This window comes from Hypanus sabinus, chromosome 22 (genome assembly GCF_030144855.1).
Source record: "Hypanus sabinus isolate sHypSab1 chromosome 22, sHypSab1.hap1, whole genome shotgun sequence".
Taxonomy (NCBI): domain Eukaryota; kingdom Metazoa; phylum Chordata; class Chondrichthyes; order Myliobatiformes; family Dasyatidae; genus Hypanus; species Hypanus sabinus.
The window spans coordinates 17,535,525-17,560,006 of record NC_082727.1 but is presented as its reverse complement, the minus strand read 5'-3'; the positions used below and the strand labels follow the sequence as shown (position 1 = coordinate 17,560,006).

Sequence of the window (24,482 nt, the reverse complement as noted above, 5' to 3'; positions counted from 1 at the left end):
CCGCAAAGCAAACAGCATTATGAAGGACCCCACGCGCCCCTCCTACAAACACTTCTCCCTCCTGCCGTCTGGGAAAAGGCACCGTAGCATTCGGGCTCTCACGACCAGACTATGTAACAGTTTCTTCCCTCAAGCCATCAGACTCCTCAATACCCAGAGCCTGGACTGACACCAACTTACTGCCCTATTTTATTATTTATTGTAATGCCTGCACTGTTTTATGCACTTTATGCAGTCCTGGGTAGGTCTGTAGTCTAGTGTAGTTTTTTTTTTCTGTGTTGTTTTTTTTTACGTAGTTCAGTCTAGTTTTTGTACTGTGTCATGTAACACCATGGTCCTGAAAAACATTGTCTCGTTTTTACCGTGTACTGTACCAGCAGTTATGGTCGAAATGACAATAAAAAGTGACTAGACTTGATTGGGATTGTACCAGGTGGTTCAAGAACTGGATGGTTGAAGTGAAGTAGCTGTTCTTGAACCTGGTGATGTGAGATTTCAGGCTTCGCTACCTCCTACCCAATGGTAGCCATGGGAAGATGGCACGGCCCAGATAGTGGGGATCTTTTATGATGGTTTCTACCTTCCCGAGTCAACACTTCCTGTAAGAGCAAATCATGTAGGCACAAACTGTGAACATTATCAGTCAGGGACAAAGGTACAACTGAGCTGGAAATCTACAACACTGAAAATGGGGGGAGGACTCTCCTTCAGTGCTTTAATCATGGGACTTCGTGCCAATACCTTGGTATACTTGCTTTTAAATCATCTGATCTAATACAGCGAGCAATCAGCTCCCCACCTCCCTCGTCAACTATCTTCAGCTCTACGTCGCCTCCACCTAGCTTCTGCCACTATTTCTACTCTCCCTTCCTCCTTCTGCCTATCACCCAGCCCTCCTCACCGAGATCCACCAATGCCTGCCAGCACTTGATCCAACCCTTCCCTTTGCCCCTTTACCCCACCGTCTCTCCCCTACCTTTCCATTCAAGTGAAGGGTCACAACCCGAAACTCAACTGTTCATTTTCCTCGACAGATGATGCCTGACCAGCATCTGGGGTGTGGCTGCAGATTCCAGGCTCTTGTGCCTCCCTTTCTTTTGTGTTAACAGAATTGGATTTCTTACCAGCAGCCCTCCTGTGAATTGCAAACTTCATAGAGAAAAGAAGAAAACAGTTCAGTTTCCCCTTGGTTCCTGGGAGACACAAGAGACAGCATACGCTGGAATCTGGAGCAACACACAATCTCATCACCCTCTCCTCCGACCACATCAGTCCCTCTCTCAACCTCAGTATCCCTCTTCCTCATTATCCTCTCTCTCTCACACTCATCAACCCTCTCTCTCACCACCCCCTTCCTTTTACTCTCTCTCACTCATCACCTTCTCTCACCCTCATCACTTTCATCATCCTCTCCCTCAGCCTCATTATCCTCACCCTCATCAAACTCCCCTAATGCTCATTAACCCCTCCCTCAAACTCATCCTCTCTGTCGCCCTCCTCACCCTCACCACCAACTCTCTCCCTCATCACCTCCTCTCACCCAAATCACGTTCTCTCTCCCCTCATAAGTCCCTCCATCATTCTGATAACCCTCTCTGACCCTCATCAACCCGTCCCTCACCCTCATTACCCTCTCCCTCATCTCCCCCTCCTTCACTCCCTCACCCTCATCCTCTCCCGAGCTTCATCACCCCGTCCACTCACATTCCCCTTCCTCTACCCTCATTCCCCGTTTCAACTATCACCCCCTCCTCTGACCATTCCCAGCAGGACAGAGAGAAGCAGGCACGATGCAAAGGACTCCGACATGCAGATAGGACCCCCACCTCCTCCTGTACTGACCACCCGGTGCTAATCATCTCTCAGGCGCCGCAACCTTTGACGGACAGGTTTATGTACCAATCAGCCACGGGAGATTTCACACAGCTGCCGAATGAACCTCCTGCCCTGCTCTTTAATCACATTTCAACACTTCGTTAATTGCCATCTGTTGCTGCCTCATCTCTGAAACCTCTGGGAACATATCCTTTCATTCTGGTCAAGAACTCTTTAATTCCACCCCCCTTTCTCCTGCTGTGAAAAACAGCTCGGCACGTAATTAGAATGATGAAGGAAGGGAGATTAATAAATTCTCTACACGCAGCGTTTAAGGAGGATTCCTGGACTGGGAGACAAACCTCATGGCAGGACCTCACTACAGTTCTCTGTATGTTAACTCGATCCATAGTGTTGTTTGCAGATCATTAATTTCTGGGACTTACAGCCAACAAGTGACACTCTTGTATTGAACTGAGACGGTGACCTTAAGCAGCTGCGTACATTATGTGGGGGGGAGTTCACGCAGTGAGTGGTGGGAGCCTGGACTGTATTGTCAGGGAATTGGAATTGGTTTATTATCGTCATGTGCCAAGATACAGTGAAAAGCTTGTCTTGTTCATACAGATCAAATCATTACTCGGAGCATCAAAGTTGTACAAGGTAAGAGCATAACATGAAGACAATGATTCGCCTGGTTGTATTCCTAGGTATTCAAGTATGCATGAATATCAATCGAACTTGAACTAGAACAAAAGTGTTAGTTACAGAGCCTGCGCAGTGCAGGTAAATAATGACCAACAAGTCCATAATGAGGTAGATTATGAGGTCTAGGGTCCATTTTTGTTGTACTAGGGGGACTGTACAATAGTCTGATGCACACGAGAAATGTTAAACTGGTACACACAAGAGAGACTATGGGTGCTGGAAACCTGGAGTAACCATACACAAAATGCTCGAGGAACTCGGTGAGTCAGTCAGGCAGCATCCAGATGAGGGAAATGAACAGTTGACATTTTGAGCCTGGACCTTTCATCAGGGAAGCGATTTAGTTTGGTGATGGGCTCCAGTGTTGACATTAGCATGTGCCCATTCCCCAGGGGAGTGTTCCTGAGGAGGCATTTCATCATGCTGGGATGATGGGAATCAGTAAATCCCACTCCATAATGGTTGTGACTGTGACAACTGAGACACTGGTGGCTCCAGAAGTCTATTCCCCTTCAGAGCCATTAAATCAGTACTCTCTCTGGGCCAATACCCTGACCTCCAAGTCATCTCTGATTATCTGAAGTGTGTAGGCTACAGGGCCCAAATACTCTATAGTCCATCATGGAAATCAAGGATAACTCTTCCATGAAAGAGGGAAAGTCTCCTCAGTATAAGCTATAGACAGAAGTAGATAAGAGATAAGTAGATAGAAGATTATAAGATTATGAGAGTGTAGATAGGGTCAACAGTCAGAGTCTTTCTCCCAGAATGAAAATGTCAAAACCAGTAACATAGTGGCTAGTGTATCATGCTGGTGCGTGGCCTACTGGATTAGGCATCGATCGAGTGACCTGAGGGTCACTGTTTCAAGCCTCAGCTGAGGAAGCGTGTTGTGTCCTTGAGCAAGGCACTTAACCACACATTGCTCTGCAACGACACCGGTGCCGAGCTGCTTGGGTCCTAGTGCCCTTCCCTTGGACAACATCGGTGGCGTGGAGAGGGGAAGGCTTGCAGCTTGGGCAACTGCCGGTCTCCCATACAACCCCGCCCAGGCCTGCGCCCTGGAAACCTTCCAAGGCGCAAATCCATGGTCTCATGAGACTAACGAACGCCTATTATTATCCACTGTAAGTTTGGGGTTCAATTCACCACTGTCTGCAAGGAGTTTGTATGCTCTCCTCGTGACCACGTGGAATTCCTCTGGTTCCTTCCGCATCCCGCAGATTAGAGTTAGTAAATAGTGGACACGCTGTGTTGGCACTGGAAGCATGTCAACACTTGCGGGCTGCCCCCGGCACATCTTGGTCTGTATTGGTCGTTGATGCAAACAGCACATTTCACTGCATGTTTTGATGAACATGTGATAAATAGAGCTAATCTGTAAGAGAAGCTTTACAATAGGACGTGCGTTGATGGTGAAAGGGGGAAAGTTTAAAGGGGAGACGTGGGACAAGTTCGTACACAGAATGGTGGATGCCGGAGTGACAGTGGAAGCTGAAACAGTAGTGATGTTTAAGAAGTTGTTAGATGAATGCGTAAACATTAGAGTCAAAAGTCAAGTTTATTGTTTTGTGCACAAATACACGTGTGCATGGGTGCAATGAAAAAAACTTGTAGCGACATCACAGGCACGTCTCAGCGGAAGAGCAACATTCGCAGGGAAACAGTACGTCATACACAACAAGGAAGAACACAAGGAAATGTCCATTGTATCGCAAAGTGGTCATAGCATTGGCAAGCTGTAGTGATTAGGGTTTTGCCTGCTTGTTCGAGCACCAACTAATTGAAAGAAGTAGCTGTTCCTGAACGTGGTGGTGTGGAACGTCGGGCTTCTGTACCTCCTGCCTGATGGTAGCTGTGAGAAGATGCCGTGGACTGGTCAGTGGGGATCGTTAATGATGGATATTGCCTTCCTGAGGCAGTGCTTCCTGTAATCACTACCGATGGTGGGGAGTGATGGGCCCAAGATGTACTGGGCTGAGTCAATTACTTTTTGCAGCTTCTTGCATTCCTGTGTGCTTGAATATGCGGGGAACAGAGAGGGTTATGCATCAGGTGCAGACAGAAAGCGTTTAGTTTAATTCGGCATCACGTTTGGTGCAGATATTTTGTCTGTTCCCATACTGTACAGCTCTGTACTCTCTGTCCCCAGAGCCGTCTCCTCACCGCCTCATTAAATTGCTCCTTTCTCAACGTCTGACACCATCGGTCCTCTCGGACAATAATACAGAGGAGTTCCAACGTAACTGGCAGGAAGGAAAATGGACCACTCTCCAATCCCTCAGGCATCACCGCTCCCACCTAGGGCAGTAACTGTGACCAGAAATGAATTGCAGTCGAGAATCCAACCTCGTTGTTCCAATATTTATACACAGATTAATACATCCCTGTGAGAAAGTTGCAGATCAGAATCCAACCAAGATGTAAAGAAGGCTTAAATATAAAATAAATGATCCCTGGGAGTGAGTTGCAGGCTGGAATCTTTTCAATGGTTTGAGTGTGTTTAAATATAGAATAACAGTTGCTTGTGAGTGAGCTACTGGCAGGGATCTAATTGAGAGGATTTGAGTTTGCATACAATAACAAATCCTTATTAGTGTGCTACAAACTGAGATCTAATCCAGGGATTTGGAGGCATTATGTAGATTCATGGGAGTTCATTACAGACTGGAGTCTAATTGAGAGGTTTAAATGGGTTATATGTAGAGTAACAGATTCGCGAGATTCCGTGCATGAGTTCTGGGTCTCTCTGTATGGTTCGGGTGTCCCGATCTGGTGGTTGGAGGGGGGAGAGGTGAGGGGGTAAGAAGGGGTTTGTGATGCAATTGTTGTGTCTGTCTTGTGTGTTAGCTCCCTGTTGTTCTTCTCAACACTGTGGGCATGTCATGTTGGCACACTTGTGGGCTACCCCAGCACACCCTTGGACCATGTTGGTTGTTAACACAAATGATCTGTTTCACTGTATGTTTTGATGTTCATGTCCATAATAAACCTAATCTTGAATCTTAAATAGTTTCTCCTCTGAAGTGGAATTCAAGCAATCGCAGTGACAGAGCTGTGAACAAAGAGCCTGGAGCTAGTTTGGAAGCCTCTGTAGTGGCTTTGCTTTCTCTGTCTTGCTGTCTTAAAGCTATGTTTGCTACTTGTAATTCTTCTTTAATGTATTCTGCTTTGTTCCGGTTACCCACTGTGCAAGCATGAAATATGTAGTAAGTCTTCGTGGGGGGAGGTGGAGGGGGAAACCTGTTAATACTCAGATACATTGCGGTTTGTTAGGCTACCCAGCTTAGATTCCTGAAATGTAACTTCAGAAAAGATAAGAAATGCATCAATTGGAGATGGGGCCCCAGCTCAAGGTTTCCCAGCGCTCGACTCCATATTGGCTCTGTATTATCCAGATCATGGGTCAGCCATTTCAGGGACCCCTGCTTCATTCAGACCGGAGAGTCTGGGCTGCAGTGAAGGAGGTTAAGACGGGACACCATTCAGGTATATAGTGTAGGCCTCCGTTAGTCTCGATAGACCATGGATTTGCATCTTGGAAAGTTACCAGGGCGCAAGCCTGGGCAGGGTTTTTTTATATGGAAGACCAGCAGTTGCCCAAGTTGCAAGTCTCCCCTCTCCACGCCACCGATGTTGTTCAAGGGAAGGGCATTAGGACCCACACAGCTTGGCACCGGTGTCGTCGCAGAGCAATGTGTGGTTAAGTGCTTTGCTCAGGGACACACACACAGCCTCAGCCAAGGCTTGAACTAGTGACCTTCAGATCACTAGACGAACGCCTTAACCACTTGGCCACGTGCCAACGCAGGTATATAAAGTTATGAGGAATGTATAATCTATAATGATAAATTTGGTAGATAAGATTCACCAGCATGTTATATAATACTGAGATATATAGCATTATGCAGCTACATAAAACATAGATAGGCCATACTTGAAGCTGTATAAAACTTTGGTTAGGATTACACTTGGAGTCTTCTATCTTCTTATTCTAGCTTCTTTCACCTTCATTTCCAGTCCTGATGAAGTGTCGACTGTTTCTTCCTCTCCATTAATGCTGCCTCACCATCTGAGTTACTCCAGCATTTTGTGTGTGTTGCACTCGGAGTATTGTGTGTAGGTCTGGTCATCCCAATACAGAAAGGACGTGGAGGCTTTGGAGAGGGTGCAGGAGAGATTCACCAGGATGTTACCTACATTGCAACTAATAGCCATAAGGTTGGACAAACTTGGAATTTCTTTCTCTGGGCTGGTGTACGCTGAGTGAAGATTTGATGTAGATTCCAATAATTATGAGAGGAGTAGTTGGAATAGACAGAATCTTTTCCCCAGAGTTTGTTTGTTCGTTTGTTATGTACCATGCTGTATGAGATGAATCACCATGGTCTTGACCGTGATCGTGGTTGTTCTTGGTAGATTTTTCTACAGAAGTTGTTTGCCATTGCCTTCTTATGGGCAGTGTCTTTACAAGAGAGAAGACCTCATCCATTATCAATACTGTTCAGAGATTGTCTGTCTGGCATCAGTGGTTGCAAAACCAGGACTTGTGATACTCATAATTGGCAGCTTAATATCCGAATGAAAATGTCTTCTTGACCTCTTGTCACACGAGGTTGTTGATTCCCTTTGCTCTCTTGTATTTAACCATTGTATGTTTCGGATCTCTTTTCCTAGGAGTTAACATTTCTCTGTAAAAGCCAACCTCCTCTAACTGAGGATGTTTTATCATTTTGTAATGAATACCTTCACCTGCTCATTGGTTTTCAATGTCCCTGGTCGCTAGAGGGCCTGCATTTTAAGTGAGAGAAGAAACATTTAAAGGAGATGTGCAGGGTAAGTTTTTAATATGGAGAGTGGTAATTGGTGGAAGCAGAGACAAAAGTTAATTGTATTTGTCACATACGTCTGAACTGAAACATAGAGTGAACTGAAAACCATTGTGCTACCAGGACAGACAGCAAATAAAGTATCTGAGTTTGATTGGTTTTTGAAAGGCACATAGTATGCAGGGATGGGGAGGTATATGGACCACATACAGGCAGAAGGAACTGACTTACTTTGCCATCATGTTTGGCACAGCCATTATGGGCTGCAGGACCTATCCCCATACTGTACTGTTCTTTACTTTTACAATCCAGCCCTCTGGCCCAACGTGCCTGCGCTGCTCAATTACACCGAAGTGACAAGTTAACCCACTAAACTGTAATGTACATCTTTAGAATGTTGGTGGAAACCCGGGTATGTGGATCAAGCCAGTGTGGACACGAGAGGAATGTACAAACTTTTTACAGACAGTATTGGGAATTGAACCCAGATGGCTGGCCTGTAAAGCATCGTGCTAACCATACTGCCCTAAAGGAGGACGGTTCCTCGCACTGGTGCAGCAGATCTATTGTGATGGATCAAGCAATGACTCCAGTCCTGGTGAAGGGTTTAAACCAAAATCATTGACAGTTTATTCTTGTTCATTGATGCCTCCTGATGTGCTGAGTTCCTCCGACATTTTGTGTGTGTAAGTCTCCACAATAATGGCAGCTAACTTTTTGATACATGTTCAGTAAGGTAACATCTGGCAGTCTGTAGACCACTCCCACCTGTGTTCTTTTCTCTCTTCCTGTTCCTTCCTCCACCCAATCCAATTCTTCATCACAATCTCAGTCTCTTCATCAGGATCCTGCACTGTCTGGGCCATGTCAATGCTGCCAACAGCCAAGATGTTCAGGAGCCTTAAGACTCACACCTCGAGGTTTAACAACAGCTCCTCCCCCACTGTCAGGTTCTTGAACCAACCTGACAAACCCCAACACTACCTCAAGTGATATACTTTTCTCCCACTCTCGCTCAATCTTGGGCTTGTGTCATAGTTTTTGTTTTGTTGCTTATTTGGCACTATGTATAATTGATGTTAATTATGTTAATTATGTATTATGTTAATTATATATATGTTGTTTGTCCTCATCTTGTAACATTCTGTGCTGCTGCTGCAAAGAGCTAACGGTCGTGGCATTTATACCCCGTGCATATATGCTGACGACAGGAAACGAACTTGAGTTTAATCTGTATCACTCCTTCCCATTACACCAATACCATGATTGATTAACAACATTACACAGTTTCAAAGTACATTTATTACCTAAGCCTGTATGCGTAACACAACTGTGAGATTCATCCTCCCCACAGACAGCTACGAAACGAAGAAAACCATGGAACTCATTCAAAGAAAAACATCAACCCCCACCCACACCCCCAGGATCAAAAAAATCACGCAAACGGGATTAAAAAAAAAGTGAAAAAACACAAAAGCAAAAGAGTCAGGTTATATTCAGTTTATTTCAGTTCAGTGTTCATTTCCCACAGGCCGCCCCAATCCAAAAGGAGTGACTGGAAACCAGGGAAAATTATAACGAGGACTACAGAGTCTAATCCAATCCACAAACCGTGGCAAATAAACCTTGCCCAAGACCCAAGACTCCAGCATCAATGGAGAGAGAGAGAGAGAGAGAGAGAGAGCATTAGAACACAGGTACCTTCCCTTAGCATCAGCAAGCGAGAAACCATTGCACGCAGACATCTTCTTCTGGCAGCAGCAAATGAGAGGCCGGTAGAGGGCACTGAACATTTGCTCGCCTTCTCCACTTGCCTCGATGATTGTAATTCTCCTCGGCGCTTTAATCGGCATGATCTGCGTGAAGCAGTGGGCTCACGTCCCGTCTCCAGGCTTCTTGGTCTTGAGGCTACACGCCTCATGGAACACCCTCGGAGACAGCAAAGCATCAGGTGGCTCAATCGGCCCGAAGACACACCACCAAAATGTAGATCACAGGCTCCAACAGCTTCTGAAAGAAAAAGAAGACTCATATGAAGTGAAAGAAACAGTTTTGTGAACTGTCTGAAGCTGTCCTGGTACCATCTTCTTCTGCACCCCCCTCTGCCCTTTTGACTTATTTTGAAACATCAACTAACGGGGAACGTTGAGATACCAGTCCTCGTCACCCTGTAGCCATGAAGCCTGGAGGGTGATCAGACGTCAAGCTCCAATCATTGGAGCCCCATGTCAGTGAGTCCCTGCACCTCAGATGGGGAAGTCGAAGGCCCAATATCCTGCAAGTTTGAGTCCATTGGAGATCGGAGGCCGAAGATGGCCAGCCCTAGGGTTAGGGGACTGTGTGGGTGAGTGGGAGAGGGGGATGAAGCTTGTTTCACTGTTGTTGCTCTGTCACTTTGTACATTCTGCTTTGTTGAGTTCAGTGTTTATTCTGCCAAGCGCTCTGGGCATGCTATGTTACCACCTGATGTATGGTGACACTTGCGGGCTGCCCCCAGCACATCCCTGATTGTGTCGATTGTTAACACAAATGACGCATTTCAGTGTATGTTTCAATGTACGCGTGATAAATGAATCTGAATGTGAAATCTGTCGCTGTAATAGCTCTTGAATCAGATTCATTTAGTTCTGTTTGTGCTGGCAACTCATCTGGTTACAAATGCTGTGCGCGTTCAGAATAAAGAGCCTTAAGCTTTTTACAGTTGTTAAGTGGTCCCTTTACAATTTCTGCTGCAGTTTTGCTTATCTTTTCTGCCATTTCTATCTCTGATTTTCATTCCTCTCTTCACCACCCTGTACCAGTGCTCCTTCAGTTCTTGAACCCTCCCCAATTGCGGAAAGGTCTTTTTCACTTTCCTATGTAAGTCATTTTCTAGGACACTGGTCTCAGATGGTTGAATGCAGCCTATTCCAATAGAACAGGTCCATCCTTCCTCAGTGCCAGGTGCATTTCTTCCACAACGATGAAAGATCTCAGCCCAAAGCATCAACTGTTTATTCCCCTCCATAGATGCTGCCTAACCTACTGGCTTCCTGCAATATTTTGTGTACACTCCTCAATTCCTGAAGAAGAGTCTCAGCCTGAAACGTCGACTGCTTATTCATTTCCATAGCTACTGCCCGAACTGCTGAGTTCCTCCGGCATTTTGTGTGTGTTGCTTTGGATTTCCAGCATCTGCAGACCTCCTCAAGTTTATCAATTAGCCTAATGCTAGTTCCCACTCCATGTTGTCACAAAGTTATCAGCTTGCTCCTCATGAGAACCGAAGGTGTGCAGACTGCCTGTGTGTTTCCTACTTCAGAACCTCGCCAAGCCTTGAAGGAACATAACATCTCCACTAACTACTGGGAACCTCTGGTCCACAATCAATCAGAGCAGATGAGAAACATTCGGGATAGGATTGAAATCTTGAGGTGATGTGTGCTGCTCTGGGTTTCCAACATCTTATTTCTTATTTCCGCTTATCCAATGTGCACATGGTTTGTGAAGTAATCTGGAGATTGTCCTCTGTGTGGTTCTAATATTCAAACCTTCACCCAAGCTTTTCCAAACCTCACAGCCGAAGATCTTTCCTACTTGTAGAGTCATTTGGCATGGAAACAGGCTCTTTGACCCAACTTTTCCTTGCTGGCCATATTACCAGACAGCTGGTCCCATCTGCTAATATTAGGGCCATAGCCCTCTGAACCTCTTATTTCAATGCATTTTGAAATGCTGTTGATGTGCCCACCTCAACCACTATTTCTGGCAGCTCATTCCAAACACATACCACCCTTTGCATGAAGAAATTATGTCCGTTTTAAATCTCTTGCCTCTACCCCTCCCATCCATGTGCGTATCCAAACATCTCTTAAATGTTGCCTTTGAACCTGTTCTCCCCTTGAGAGTGTGTGCCTTTCCTCCCAGATTCCAAAGACGTGCACGCTAGGGTTATAAACACAAGAGAGTCTGCAGATGCTGGAAATCCAGGGCCGCACACAAAATGCAGGAGAAACACAACTGTTCAGGCAGCATCTATGGAAATTATAAACATATAACACATCTTTATCTCCACCCTCCCACTCTCCATTTTCTGCAGGGATTTTTCCCTCCATGATTCCGTTGTCCATTTGTCCCTCTCTCCTAGCACTTATCCCTGCACGTGGAAGAAATGCAACAGCTGTGCGTTCACCTCCTCCCTCACCTCCATCTGGGGCCCCAGACGGTCCTTCCAGGTGAAGCAACACTTTGCCTCCAAGTCTATTGGGGTCGCCTATTGTATCCACCGCTCCTGTTGAAACCCGACAGAGATCGGAGTTTGCCGAGCACCCTTGCTGCTTCTGCATAAAGCAGGATTTCCCAATGGCCTACCATTTTAATTCCATTGCAAGAGGTCAGTCCACGGCCTCCTCCACAGCCATGATGAGATCACTCTCAGGGTGGAGGAGGAATACCTCATATTCCGTCTGGGTAGCTTCCAACCTGAAGACATGAATATCGATTTCTCCATCTTCCAGTTATTTTTTCCTACTCTCCTTCCCCCTTCTTCATTTCCCCGCTGTAACTCCCCTCTTACCACTTATCTTCTCCTCAGCTACCTAACACCTCCTCCTTCCCTTTCTCGACTCTCCTCTCCTGTCGGATTCCTTTTCCTTCAGCCCTTTATCTTTGCCACATCACCTCCCAGCTTCTAGCTTGTACTCCATTCCCTCCCTTCCTTTCTCATTCTGGCTTCTCCTTCCTTTCCAGTCCAGTGAAGGGTCTATAGATGCTGCTTGACCTGCAGCATTTAGCGTGTTAATGTTAGTAAGTTGTAAGAATGCTATGCAGGCTCTGGAAGCATGACGATATTTGCAGGCTTTCCCCAACACATCCTTGGACTGTGTTGGTCATTGATGCAGAAGACATATTTCACTGTATGTTTTGATGTACTTGTGACAAGTAAAGCTAATCTTTAAAAATGTTAGAAATGTCTTAAGTTATTGAATCCAGTATTGAGCCTGGAAGGCTGTGACGTGCTCAGTCAGAAAGTGAGACGCCATTCTTTGAGTTTGTGTTGAGCTTTGTAGGAGCAGTGAGGAGGCTGAGGATGGGGAGGTCAGAGAGGAAAGGAATGAAGAATTAACAAACAGGCGACCAAGGGCTCAGGGTCAAATTTGCAGAGATAATTCATGTACAAGTTTCAGAAACCACTGGTGATGCCAATATTTATTGTCTGTCCCTACCTGCCCCTGAACTGAAGAGGCAGTTGAAAGTCAACCCATCTGAAGGATGTGGAGTCACAATAGAGTGGCATTTGTAGTAGTCACTCGGTCTATACACCACTGTAAACCATGAACCCACAGTATTGCAGAAGATGGGTGATCCCATGTATAAAAGAATGTGTCCTCCTGCCTTTCAGGAATTGATGATCCTCACCAACATGGTCGTGGACTGGCCCTGGCAGACTTTAACAGAGACGGGATGGTGGATATAGTCTACGGTAATTGGATGGGACCTCACCGCTTCTATCTACAGACCATCGTGAATGGAAAAGTCCGCTTTAGGGTAAGAGTACATGGTGATGTTCATTGCATTTTGCCTCTAAGGGTTTTGTCCCCCTGCTTGATGAGTTACTCCTGTTCGTCATTTTGTTAATGGAGATGTTGGGGAATGTGATTATCTGTTGAAATTCAAAGTACATACATCAAAGTACATATATATCACCACACGTTACCCCAAGATTCATTTTCTTGCAGAAGTAGAATAGAATCAATGAAAAACTACACAGAAAGTCAAGTCAAGTCACTTTTTATTGTTATTTCGACCATAACTGCTGGTACAGTACACAGTAAAAACGAGACAATGTTTTTCAGGACCATGGTGTTACATGAAACAGTACAAAAACTAGACTGAACTACGTAGAAACAAAACAAAAAAAAGAAATAAAAACTACACTAGACTACAGACCTACCCAGGACTGCGTAAAGTGTACAAAACAGTGCAGGCATTACAATAAATAATGAACAAGACAATAGGCACAGTAGAGGACAGTAAGTTTGTGTCAGTCCAGACTCTGGGTACTGAGGAGTCTGATGGCTTGGGGGAAGAAACTGTTACATAGTCTGGTCGTGAGAGCCCGAATGCTTCGGTGCCTTTTCCCAGATGGCAGGAGGCAGAAGAGTTTGTATGAGGGGTGCGTGGGGTCCTTCATAATGTTGTTTGCTTTGCGGATGCAGCGTGTAGTGTAAATGTCTGTAATGGTGGAAGGAAAGACCCGATGATCTTCTCAGCTGACCTCACTATCTGCTGCAGGGTCTTGCGATCCAAGTTAGTGCAATTTCCGAACCAGGCAGTGATGCAGCTGTTCAGGATGCTCTCAATACAACCCCCGTAGAATGTGATGAGGATTGGGGGTGGGAGATGGACTTTTCTCAGCTTTCGCGGAAAGTAGAGACGCTGCTGGGCTTTCTTTGCTATGGAGCTGGTGTTGAGGGACCAGGTGAGATTCTCCGCCAGGTGAACACCAAGAAATTTGGTGCTCTTAACAATCTCTACTGAGGAGCCGTCGATGTTCAGCAGGGAGTGGTCGCTCAGTGCCCTCCTGAAGTCAACAGCCATCTCTTTTGTTTTCTTCACATTCAGAGACAGGTTGTTGGCTCTGCACCAGTCCGTTAGCCGCTGCATCTCCTCTCTGTAAGCTGACTCGTCGTTCTTGCTGATGAGACCCACCACGGTCGTGTCATCGGCGAACTTGATGATGTGGTTCGAGCTGTGTGTTGCTGCACAGTCGTGGGTCAGCAGAGTGAACAGCAGTGGACTGAGCACACAGCCCTGGGGGTGGGGGGGGGTGCGGCGTGCCAGACTGACCAATGTGCAAAGACAATGAACTGCAAATACAAAACAAACCCAAACAGTAAGTCAGTAAATAAATAAAAACTGAGAATATGTTGAAGAGACCTTGAAAATGAGTCTGTAGGTTGTGGAATCGGTTCAGTGTTGAGGTGACTGAGCGTAGGCGCAGGACACTGATGGCAGCAGCAATAAGAGTGGATAGCCTAGAAGGTGAGGGCCTTGGTTATGAATGGCAAAAGGAGGCGTACAGGAGCAAGAAAGACCAGCTGGTTGAGTGGTGTTGCAACAACCTTGTGCTCAACATCAGTAAGACCAAGGAATTGATTGTGTTCATCAGGAAGGGGAAGTTGAAGGAACACATATCATCAAGGGATCAGCAGTGCAAAGAGTGAGCAGTTTCACGTTTATGTGTGTCAACGTCTTTGAAGATCTATCTTGGGTCCAGTATATTAATACAATTGCAAAGAAGGCATGACAGAGGCTATATTTCATTAGGAGTTTGAGGAGATTTGGTATATCACGAAAGATTCTTGCAAGTTTCAACAGGTGTACCATGGAGAGCATTCTAACTGGTTGCATCACCTTCACATATAAAGGAGCCACTGCACAAGATTAGAAAAAGCTGCAGAAGGTTGCAAACCCAGCCCGCTCCATCACGGGCACTATCCTTTCTACCATCAAGGACATCTTCGAAAGGTGATGGCTCAAAACAATAGCATTTATGATAATGACCCCCACCACCTAGGGCATGCATTACCACCATCAGGGAGGGGGAGCCTGAAGACACCCACTCGTTTTAGGAACAGCTTCTTCCCCTCCGCCATCAGATTTCTGAAAGCACAATGAATCCATGAACACTTCCTTCTCTCTTTTTGCACTGCTTATTTATATACACAGTTGTTCTGGTTAATTGGGCTGTATCGAGATAATTTTGGCTGAATTAAGTGGTTGTTCCAATTGTCTGAAGTTTCATGGGAATAGTTAAAAACATATACAAAGATAAACTACCATTTAACTAAGTAACAAATCGTACATTTAAATTAAATACAGAACAGATTAGAATATTAACAGTATTACTACATACTATAACACTGTAGTTCCTAATAATTATCAATGGAGTAATTCATCCTGTGCACACTGCAGTGTTCATTTGTTTGACTGTAAATGAACAAAAGTTCATTTATGAGAGAAGAGCTATTTTTTCACTTGGGTTTGCACTCAAGCTTGTGACGGTTTTACAGAGCTGGACGAATCACTGAGTGGGAGTATGACAAGAGCTAACTTTTCACTTAAGTTCGCACTCAAGATTAAAAAGATAGAACTCTGCAGCAGTTTTTTCAAAGTCGGACTGTGACCAATCACTGAGCAGGATTCATTAGAAAGGGCGAATAAAAATAACACAAGGGCAAATGGAACAGCTCCTGTTGTGAGGAGGCACATCGTCAGAGGGTCAGAGATGAGATTCTGTGGGTGCGATAAAGACATCCAGATGATATGTTGCCTCCCGGGTACCAGGGTCAGGGATGTCTCAGATTGGGTCCATGGCATTCTAAAGAGGGAGAGTGAGCAGCCAGAAGTCTTGGTGTATATAGGTAGGAAAGAGAGATTTTAGGGAGCTAGGCAGAAAGCTGAAAAGCAGGACCTCCATGGTAGTAACCGCCAATGCTATGCACCAGTGAGGGTAAGGATAGGGTGATTTGGCGATGAATGTGTGGCTGAGGAACTGGTGCAGGGGGCAGGGGTTCAGATTTATAGATCATTGGGATCTTTTCTGTGGAAGGTACCACCTGTACAAAAGGAATAGGTTGCACCCGAACCCGAGAGGGGCCAATATTCTTGTGGGCAGGTTTGCTAGAGCTGTTCGGGTGGGTTGGCAGGGGGATGAGAATTGAAGTGATGGCGCTGAGGATGAGGTAGATGCTTGCAAACAGACGCATTGTGTAGTGACACTGCTCGCAAGGAGATGCTGACAACAGGGCAAAATTGCAATGTGTAAGAGGCAGACAAAATCGAAAAGGGTGACGAATACAGGTCTGAGGGTGTTGTATTTGAATGAACGCAGTATACAGAATAAGGTTGCTGAACTTGGACCACAGTCACAGATTGGCATGTACTGACATTGGAGCCATCACTGAATCATGGCTGAAAGAAGCTGTGAGCTTAATGTCCAAGGATACACGTTATAATGAAAGGACAGACAGGAAGACAGGAGGCATGGCTCTGTTGATAAAAATGAAATCAAATCATTAGAAAGAGGTGACGTAAGGTCAGAAGGCGTTGAATCATTGTGAGTAGAGCTAAGGAAACGCAGGAGTTAAAAGACACAGACCCCAAAACAGTAGTAAAGATGTGGTCTCCAAATTAGAACGGGAGATGGAAGGTGCATGCTGGAAGGACAATGTTACGATAGTCATGGGGCATTCCAACATGCAGGTATATTGGGAAAATCAGGTTGGAGCAGGATCCCAGGAGGGGAGTTTTCTAGAATGCCTGCAAGGTGGCTTTTTAGAGCAGTTCATGGTTGAGCCCACTAGGGATTGGCTATTCTGGATTGTGTGTTGTGCAATGAGCTAGAACTGATTTGAAAGCTAAAGATAAAAGGGGCCAGTGATCAAACTATGATAGAATCAATTGAGAAGTAGCTAAAGTCAGATGTATCAGTAAAGGGAATTACAGAGGCATGAGAGAGGAGCTGGCCAAAATTGACTGGTAAAGAACAGTTATGGCTGTAATTTCTGGGAGCAATTTGGAAGGTGCTGAATTTGTACATCGCAAAGAAGAAGAAGTATTCAAAAGGCAGGATGACGCAACCTTGGCTGACGTGGGAAGTTAAAGCCAGCATAAAAGCCAAAGAGAGGGTATATCATGGAGCAAAAATTAATGTGATGTTAGAGGATTTGGAAGCTTTTAAAAACCAACAGAAGCCAACTAAAAATGTCATAAAGAAGGGAATGATGGAATACGAAGACAAACTAGTCAATGATATTAATGAGGATATCGAATGTTTCTTCATTCTTCAAGAGAGGTGAGCATGGATGTAGGACCACTGGAAAATGATGCTGGAGAGGTAGTAATGGAGGACAAGGAAATAGCAGATAAACTGAATAAGTGCATTGCATCAATCTTCATTGTGGAAGACACTAGCAGTATGGCAGAAAGTTGAGAGTGTTTGGGGGCAGAAGTGAGTGTAGTTGCCACTACTAGGCAGAAGTTTCTTGGGAACTGAAAGGTTTGAAGGTAGATAAGTCACCTGGACCAGGAGGTATGCAGTCCAGGGTTCTGAAAGAGGTGACTGAAGAGATTTCGGAGGTACTAGTAATGATTGTTCAAGAATCAATTGATTCTGACATGGTTCCGGAGGTCCGGAAAATTGCAAATGTCACAACACTCTTCAAGAAGGAAGAAAGGCAGAAAAAAGGAAATTATAGGCCAGTTAGTCTAACCTCAGTGATTGGGAAGGTGCTGGAGTCAATTGCTAAAGATGTGGCTTCAGGGTACTTAAAGGCACCTGATAAAATAGGCCGCAGTCAGCAAGGTTTCCTCAAGGGAAAATCATGCCTGACAAATCTGTTGGAAGTCTTTGACGAAATAACAAGCAGGATAGACAAAGGAGAATTGGTGGATGTTGTTTACTTGGATTTTTTTAGAAGGCCTTTGACAAGATGCCACACATGAAGTTGTTTAATAAGATAAAAGCCCATGGTATTACAGGAAAGATTCCAGCACAGATAAGGCAATGGCTGATTGGCAGGAGGCAAAGAGTGGGAGTAAAGGGAGCCTTTTGGCTGCTGGCGACAGTGGTGTTCCACAGGGGTCTGTGTTTGGAGTGATTCTTCTTACATTATATGTCAATGATTTTGATGATGGAATTGATGGCTTTGTGGACAAGATTGTGGATGATACGAAGATAGGTGGAGGGGCAGGTAGTTTCAAGTTAGTAAAGAGGCTACAGAAGGGCTTAGACAGATTAGGAGAATGTGCAAAGAAGTGGCAGATGAAATACTGTGTCGGGAAGTGTACGGTCTTGCACTTTGGTTGAAGAAATAAAAGTGTAGGCTATTTTGTGAATGAAGAGAAAATTCAAAAATCTGACGTGCAAAGGGACTTGGGAATACTCGCACAGGGTTCCTTAAAGGTTAATTTGAGTCTGTGGTGAGGAAGACAAATGTGATGTTAGTAATCATTTCAAGAGGACTGGAATATAATAGCAGGGATGTAATGTTGAGGCTTTATAAAGCACTGGTGAGGCCTCACTTAGATATAATGAGCTGATTTGAGCCCCTTATCTAGGAAAGGGTGTACTAGCATTGGACAGGGTTGAAAGAAACATCACAAAAATTATTCCAGGATTGAAAGGCTTATCATATGAGGAGTGTTCAGTGGCTCTGGTCCTCACTGACATGAATTCAGGAGAATGAGGGGCGACCTCATTGAAACCTATTGAATGTTGAAAAGCCTTGACAGAGTGGACGTGGCGTGGATGTTTCCTATGGCAGGGGAGTTTAAAACCAAAGGACACAGCCTCCAAATAGTGAGTTGTTCTTTCAGAATGGAGATGAAGAGGAATTTCTTTAGCTAGAGAGTAGAGAATCTGTGGAATTTGTTGCCACAGGTAGCTGTGGAGGCAAAGTCATTAGATACATTTAAGACAGAGGTAATAGGTTCTTGATTAGTCAGGTCATAGAGAAGGCAGGGGATTGGAGCTGAGATAAAAAATGGATCAGCCATGAAAAAATAGCATAGCAGACTCAATGGGCCAAATGGTCTAATTCTGCTGCAGACACCTAGTGCAGATAATGGACTGCCTTCATACAATGCTTTCAATGGTTGCATCCTCCGAATCTGCATTTTCATAAACATTCAAGATTATTGTTCATTTCATTTTTCAATCTTTTTATTGATTTTCAAATAAAGAATATACAAATCAGAGGAGGAGTTTAGCAAATAGATAATATAAAAGACATATAAACAGCAATAATAACAGAAAGTATATAATGTCAAAATCAAATAGGTAAAATATTATGCTGTTATATATACAATGGTTAAAAAAAACTACAACTCCTCATAGCAATCATAAAAAAAAGACTGGAAAGTTTATTTGATAAAGGAAAAAAATCCACTAACTAAACTGAAACAACAACAAAAAAGAGAAAGAAAAAAGAAAGATAAAGAAAGATTGGGTAGTCCAATTGAGGATAAAATTTTTTTAAAGAGAAAAAAAACATCCTTCCAGTCATCTCCGAACCTTCACAGATAAGGATTTTCCCCAAAGAGAATAAAGAAAAATAAATAATAAAAATAAATTCAATCATGTGAAAATATTGAATAAAGGGTCACCAGACTTGTTCAAAATTAAAGGATGTATCAAATGTTCGGCTTCTAATTTTCTCCAAGCTTAGACATGACATAATGGAGGAGAGCCAATAAAAAACAGTAGGTGGATTAGATTCTTTCCAATATAGCAAAATAGCTCTCCTAGCCAGTAAAGTTGAAAAAGCTATCACATGTTGAGCGGAAGCAGACACTTTGCTTGTTATTATTGTTAACACCTTCAAATTCTTTGTAGTTCCTACCTTGTTAAAGTAGTAAAACAATTTCATTTTCATCCCCATTCGTTTCGGGCATCTCCAAGCTGAATGCTTGAAATCACTGTGAGCAAAACAGTTTGGAATTGTCTCAGTGCTTATTCCTTGCTAACTATCAGTAATGACAAAAATCACTGCCTTTTAAACTTACATGCAACTGACACTATTTAAAAACAGTTTGCTCTAAGCACAGTATCGTGTTTAACAGCAACACAAGTGCACGTGACTGATACTTGTTAGAAACAGTCCCCTGTCCCAGTGAAGTGGCATAATGTCTCAAATGAATATTTGCCCTGATTAATCAATGGCACAGTTACCCAGAATACACTATATATTTATTTCTGTTTTATGTCATTTGTTTTTTATATAGTACTGCTGCCACAAAACAATAAATGTCATGACATATGTCAGTGATATTAAACCTGATTCTGATTCTGAATTCTTGTGGTAGCACTCTTTGTACCTGTGCTCAATGACAGGCAGTATCCATCGCCTGTTGTATGCTTTTCCAGTCCTGGGCATTGGTGTTTCCATACTAGACTATGATGCAACCTGTTAGGTTACTCTCCATTGTGCATCTATAGAAGTTCGTCAAAGTTTTAAGTGACATGCCAAACTTCTAAGAAAGTCTTAGAATGCTTCACATTCCCATTTAGATATGTTCATAAATGGCATCCTCTACTGCCATGATGAGGCCAAACTCAGGTTGGAGGAGCAATACCTCATATACCATCTGGGTAGTCTCCAACCCCTTGGTATGAACGTCAAATTCTCCAACTTCCGGTAATTCCCTCCCTCTCCTTTCCACCATCCCACTTTCACTCTGCCTCCTCTTCTAGCTGCCTATCACCTCTCTCATGATTCTGTCTTCTTCTACCACCCATAGTGCTTTCACCTTACATTCCTTCTTCACCTCTCCTGCCTACCCCCCCCCCGCCCACCCCTTGATCTTTCCTCTGATTGGTTTTTCACCTGGCACCTTCCACCCTCCCCCCACCTTCTTTATAGGGCCCCTGACCCCTCCTCCTTCAGTCCTGGTGAAGGGTCTCAGCCTGAACTGTTGATTGATTACTCTTTTCCTTAGATGCTGCCGAGCCTGCTGAGTTCCATTAGTCATGATCGAATGGCAGAGCGGAGTTGATGGGCTGAATGGCCTAACTCTGCTCCTATGGCCTATGGCCTTATGATTTTATGCTTGCCTTTATTAGTTGAGGCACTGAAGTTAAGAGTTGGGAAGTTACACTGCAGCTTAATAAATCCCTAGAATATTGCGGGCTTTTCTGGTCACCCCAAAATAGTAAGGATGTGGAGACTTTGGAAAGGAAGCAGGTGAGGTTTACCAGGATTAAAGGACGCGTGCTATAAGGAGAGGTTGGGCTGCTTTCTCTGGAGCGCCAGAGGTTGAGGGGCGGTCTGATAGATGTTAATAAGTTTCTGAAAGGCATGGTGTAGAGAGCCAGATGGTGAGTCCTGCCGAAGGATTTCGGCCTGAAACGTTGACTGTACTCTTTTCCATGGATGCTGCTGAGCTCCTCCAGCATTTTGTGTGTGTTGCTTGGATTTCCAGCATCTGCAGATCTTCTCTTGTTTGTGAGTAGACAGCCAGCATTATTTTCCCAGGGTCAAAATGTCTAGTACTAAAAGGCACGCACTTAACGCAAGAGGAGGTAAATTCAAAAGCAACATGTAAGGCAAGATTTTTTCACAGTGAGTGGTGAAAGCCTGGAATTCACTGCTGGGAGTAGAGGCAGATTTAATAAAGGCACCTAAGAAGCTCTTTGATAGTCACGTGATTGTGCAGAGAATAGAGCAGGGGTGACCAACCTTTTTTATGCCATGGACTCCCAGCATTAACCAAGAGGTCCGCATACCTCAGGTTGGGAACCCCTGGAATGGAGGGATATGGACATTATGTAGACAAAAGGAACTAGCTTGGGTATTGAGTTGTTAGTTTAATCAGATCAGCATGACATTGTGGGCTGAAGGGTCTGTTTTTGTGCTAGATGTTCTATGTTAATATGGTTGATGCTTCTGAAAGTCAGTCATTCATAAAATTATAGTTACTGACTTGATAGTTATAGACATGAAAAAATTCAATAGTAGTCTTGACCCATAGGTGTCCTTGATACCCACAAGATTAACCCAACAATTCGGATGTTTTGAATCAAATATTCACTGATCCTCAACTCTTATATATTCTACTGCAGTATTAAAAAATCATTAAATGATCATTTTCTTAATAATTCATCTTTGGGCATAGAGTGTGACCTTTAAAATGGATGATACATGTTTTGGATGTATGAACAATTTTGATAAATCTTGTTACATCATCCAATCAATCCAGTGAACTATTATCTCCCATTAACTGAATTCCAGAATGGTGAGCAGGTAGTCTTCATGGTTCTCCTCATTAATTTAGTTAATGACCATTTAATGCAGCAACGACTGGTAAATCAATATTATGCATATTGCAGGGCTCACTTAGATGTTTTTATAACCTTTGTTGTCTCATGGGGGAGTGACATTTACTGCTCTAGATATTTCTCCATTCAAAAGGGACTTACTCCTCCCATTCCCCCTTCACTTGAAGACGTCTACCGTTGGGTGAGAGCTTTGCGGAGCCAGCCTGTGCTCCCAACAGAAAGAAATCTTAGACAGCATGACTTATGAGGACGGGCTGAGCAAGCTAGGACTTTTCTCTTTGGAACAAAGGAGGATGAGAGGTGACTTCAGAGAGATCTACAAGATGATAAGAGGCATAGATCAAGTGGACAGCCAGAGATTGTTCTCTCAGAGTGGAAACAGCTAATGCTAACTTTATGTTGATAGGACATAGTATGGCAGATATTCCAGAGGATTTTTTTTTAACAGAGAAAGTAATAGGTGTATGGGATTAGCTGCCAGGAGTGATGATAGAAGCAGATACATTAGGGACCTTTTAGAGAGTCTTAGGCACATGGCTGAAAGAAAAATGGAAGGCTATGTGGGAGGGAAGGATTAGACGGACCTTAGAGCTGCTTAAAGGGTAGGCACAACATCATGGACTGAAGGGTCTGCACTGTGCTGTAGTGTTTTATGTTCTATGAGTACAGGTGGAATATGACAATAAGAACATAAGAAATAGGAGCAGGAGTCGGCCATCTGGCCCATCGAGCCTCTTCTGCCATTCAATAGGATCATGGCTGATCTGGCCATGGACTCATCTCCACCTACCTGCCTTTTCCCCATAACCCTTAATTCCCCTATTATGCAAAAATCTTCCAACCTTGTCTTAAATATATTTACTGAGGTAGTCTCTACTGCTTCATTGCACAGAAAATTCCAGTTTCACCACTCTTTGGGAAAAGCAGTTTCTCCTCACCTCCATCCTAAATCTACACTCCCCTAAATCTTGAGGCTACGTCCCCTAGTTCTAGTTTCACCTACCAGTGGAAACAACTTTCTTGCCTCTATCTTATCCAGCCCTTTCATAATTTTATGTTTCTATAAGATCTCCTCTCATTCTTCTGAATTCCAGCAAGTACAGTCCCAGGCAACTCAATCTCTCATCATAGTCTCACCCCCTCGTCTCTGGAATCAACCTTGGTGAACCTCCTCTGCACCGCCTCCAAAGCCAGTATATCCTTCCTCAAGTAAGGAGACCAGAACTGCACACAGTACTCCAGGTGTGGCCTCACCAGTACCCTGTGTAGTTGCAGCATGACCTCTCTGCTCTTAAATTCAATCTTCCTAGCAATGAAGGCCAACACTCCATTTGCCTTCTTGACAGCCTGTTGCAGTTGCAAACCAGCCTTTCGTGATTCATGCTTGCTAGAATCCATACTATGTTTAGAGTCATACAGCATAGAAACAGGTCCTTCAGGCCAACTCACCCAAGCCAACTACCATGCTTAGCAAGCTCGTCCTTTTGCCTACACTTGGACAGTATCTCTCTATATCTTTGCCTTCCATGTACTTCTCTGATGTGCCTGGTCTTTCTGATCGTTTTTTTCTGCGGGGAAGGGGGATTTGAGGGCTGATGATCGTGCTACCTTTCTTTTCTTTCTTGGTTTCTTGGCTATCTGGAGAAGAAGAATTTCAGAGTTGTATAATTTGATAATAAATCAACCTTAGATCCTCATCTCAATGCCTTTTGAATGTTGCTGCTGCATCAGAATTAGAAATCAGAATCAATTTTATTATCGCGGACAGATGACTTGATACTTTTTGATCTGTGGCAGCAGTGGAGTGCAAAGACATAAAATTACTATAAATTACAAAATAAATAAGTCGTGTAACAACAAAGGAATCACAAGGTTGTATTCAAGGACCGTTCAGAAATCTGGTAGTGGAGGGGAAGAAGTTGTTTCTGAATCATTGAGTGTGGGTCTTCAGGCTCCTGTTCCTCCTCCCTCATGGTAGTCCTGAGAACAGAGCAAGTTCTGGGTGGTGACGGAACTTTATGATGGATGCCAGCTTCTTGAGGAACCACCTCTTGAAGATGACTTCAGGGGTGGGGAGGGTTATTCCCCTGATGGAGCTGGCTGAGTCTCCAAACCACTTTGGCTTCTTGCGATCCTGTGCATTGGATCCTCCATTCCAGGGTGTGGTGTAACCAGTCAGAATACTGTCCACCACACATCTGTAGAAATGTGTCAGATTATTTGGTGGCCTCAACCACTTCTGTTGGCAACCCTTCCACATACTGACCATCCCCTGCATGATGAAGTTGCCCTTCAGGTCCGCTTTACAC

General features: G+C 44.2%; 1 protein-coding gene across 3 annotated transcripts in view; it reads left to right on the top strand.

Annotated features, from left to right (window-relative positions):
- The window catches only part of crtac1b (cartilage acidic protein 1b), a 325,818-nt gene that overhangs the window by 160,660 nt on the left and 140,676 nt on the right, over window positions 1-24,482 (top strand). For all 3 annotated transcript variants that reach the window (XM_059947159.1, XM_059947158.1, XM_059947157.1), the window contains exon 7: window positions 12,733-12,878. In XM_059947159.1, coding sequence (XP_059803142.1) covers window positions 12,733-12,878 — 146 coding nt within the window. The remainder of the gene's footprint in view (window positions 1-12,732; window positions 12,879-24,482) is intronic.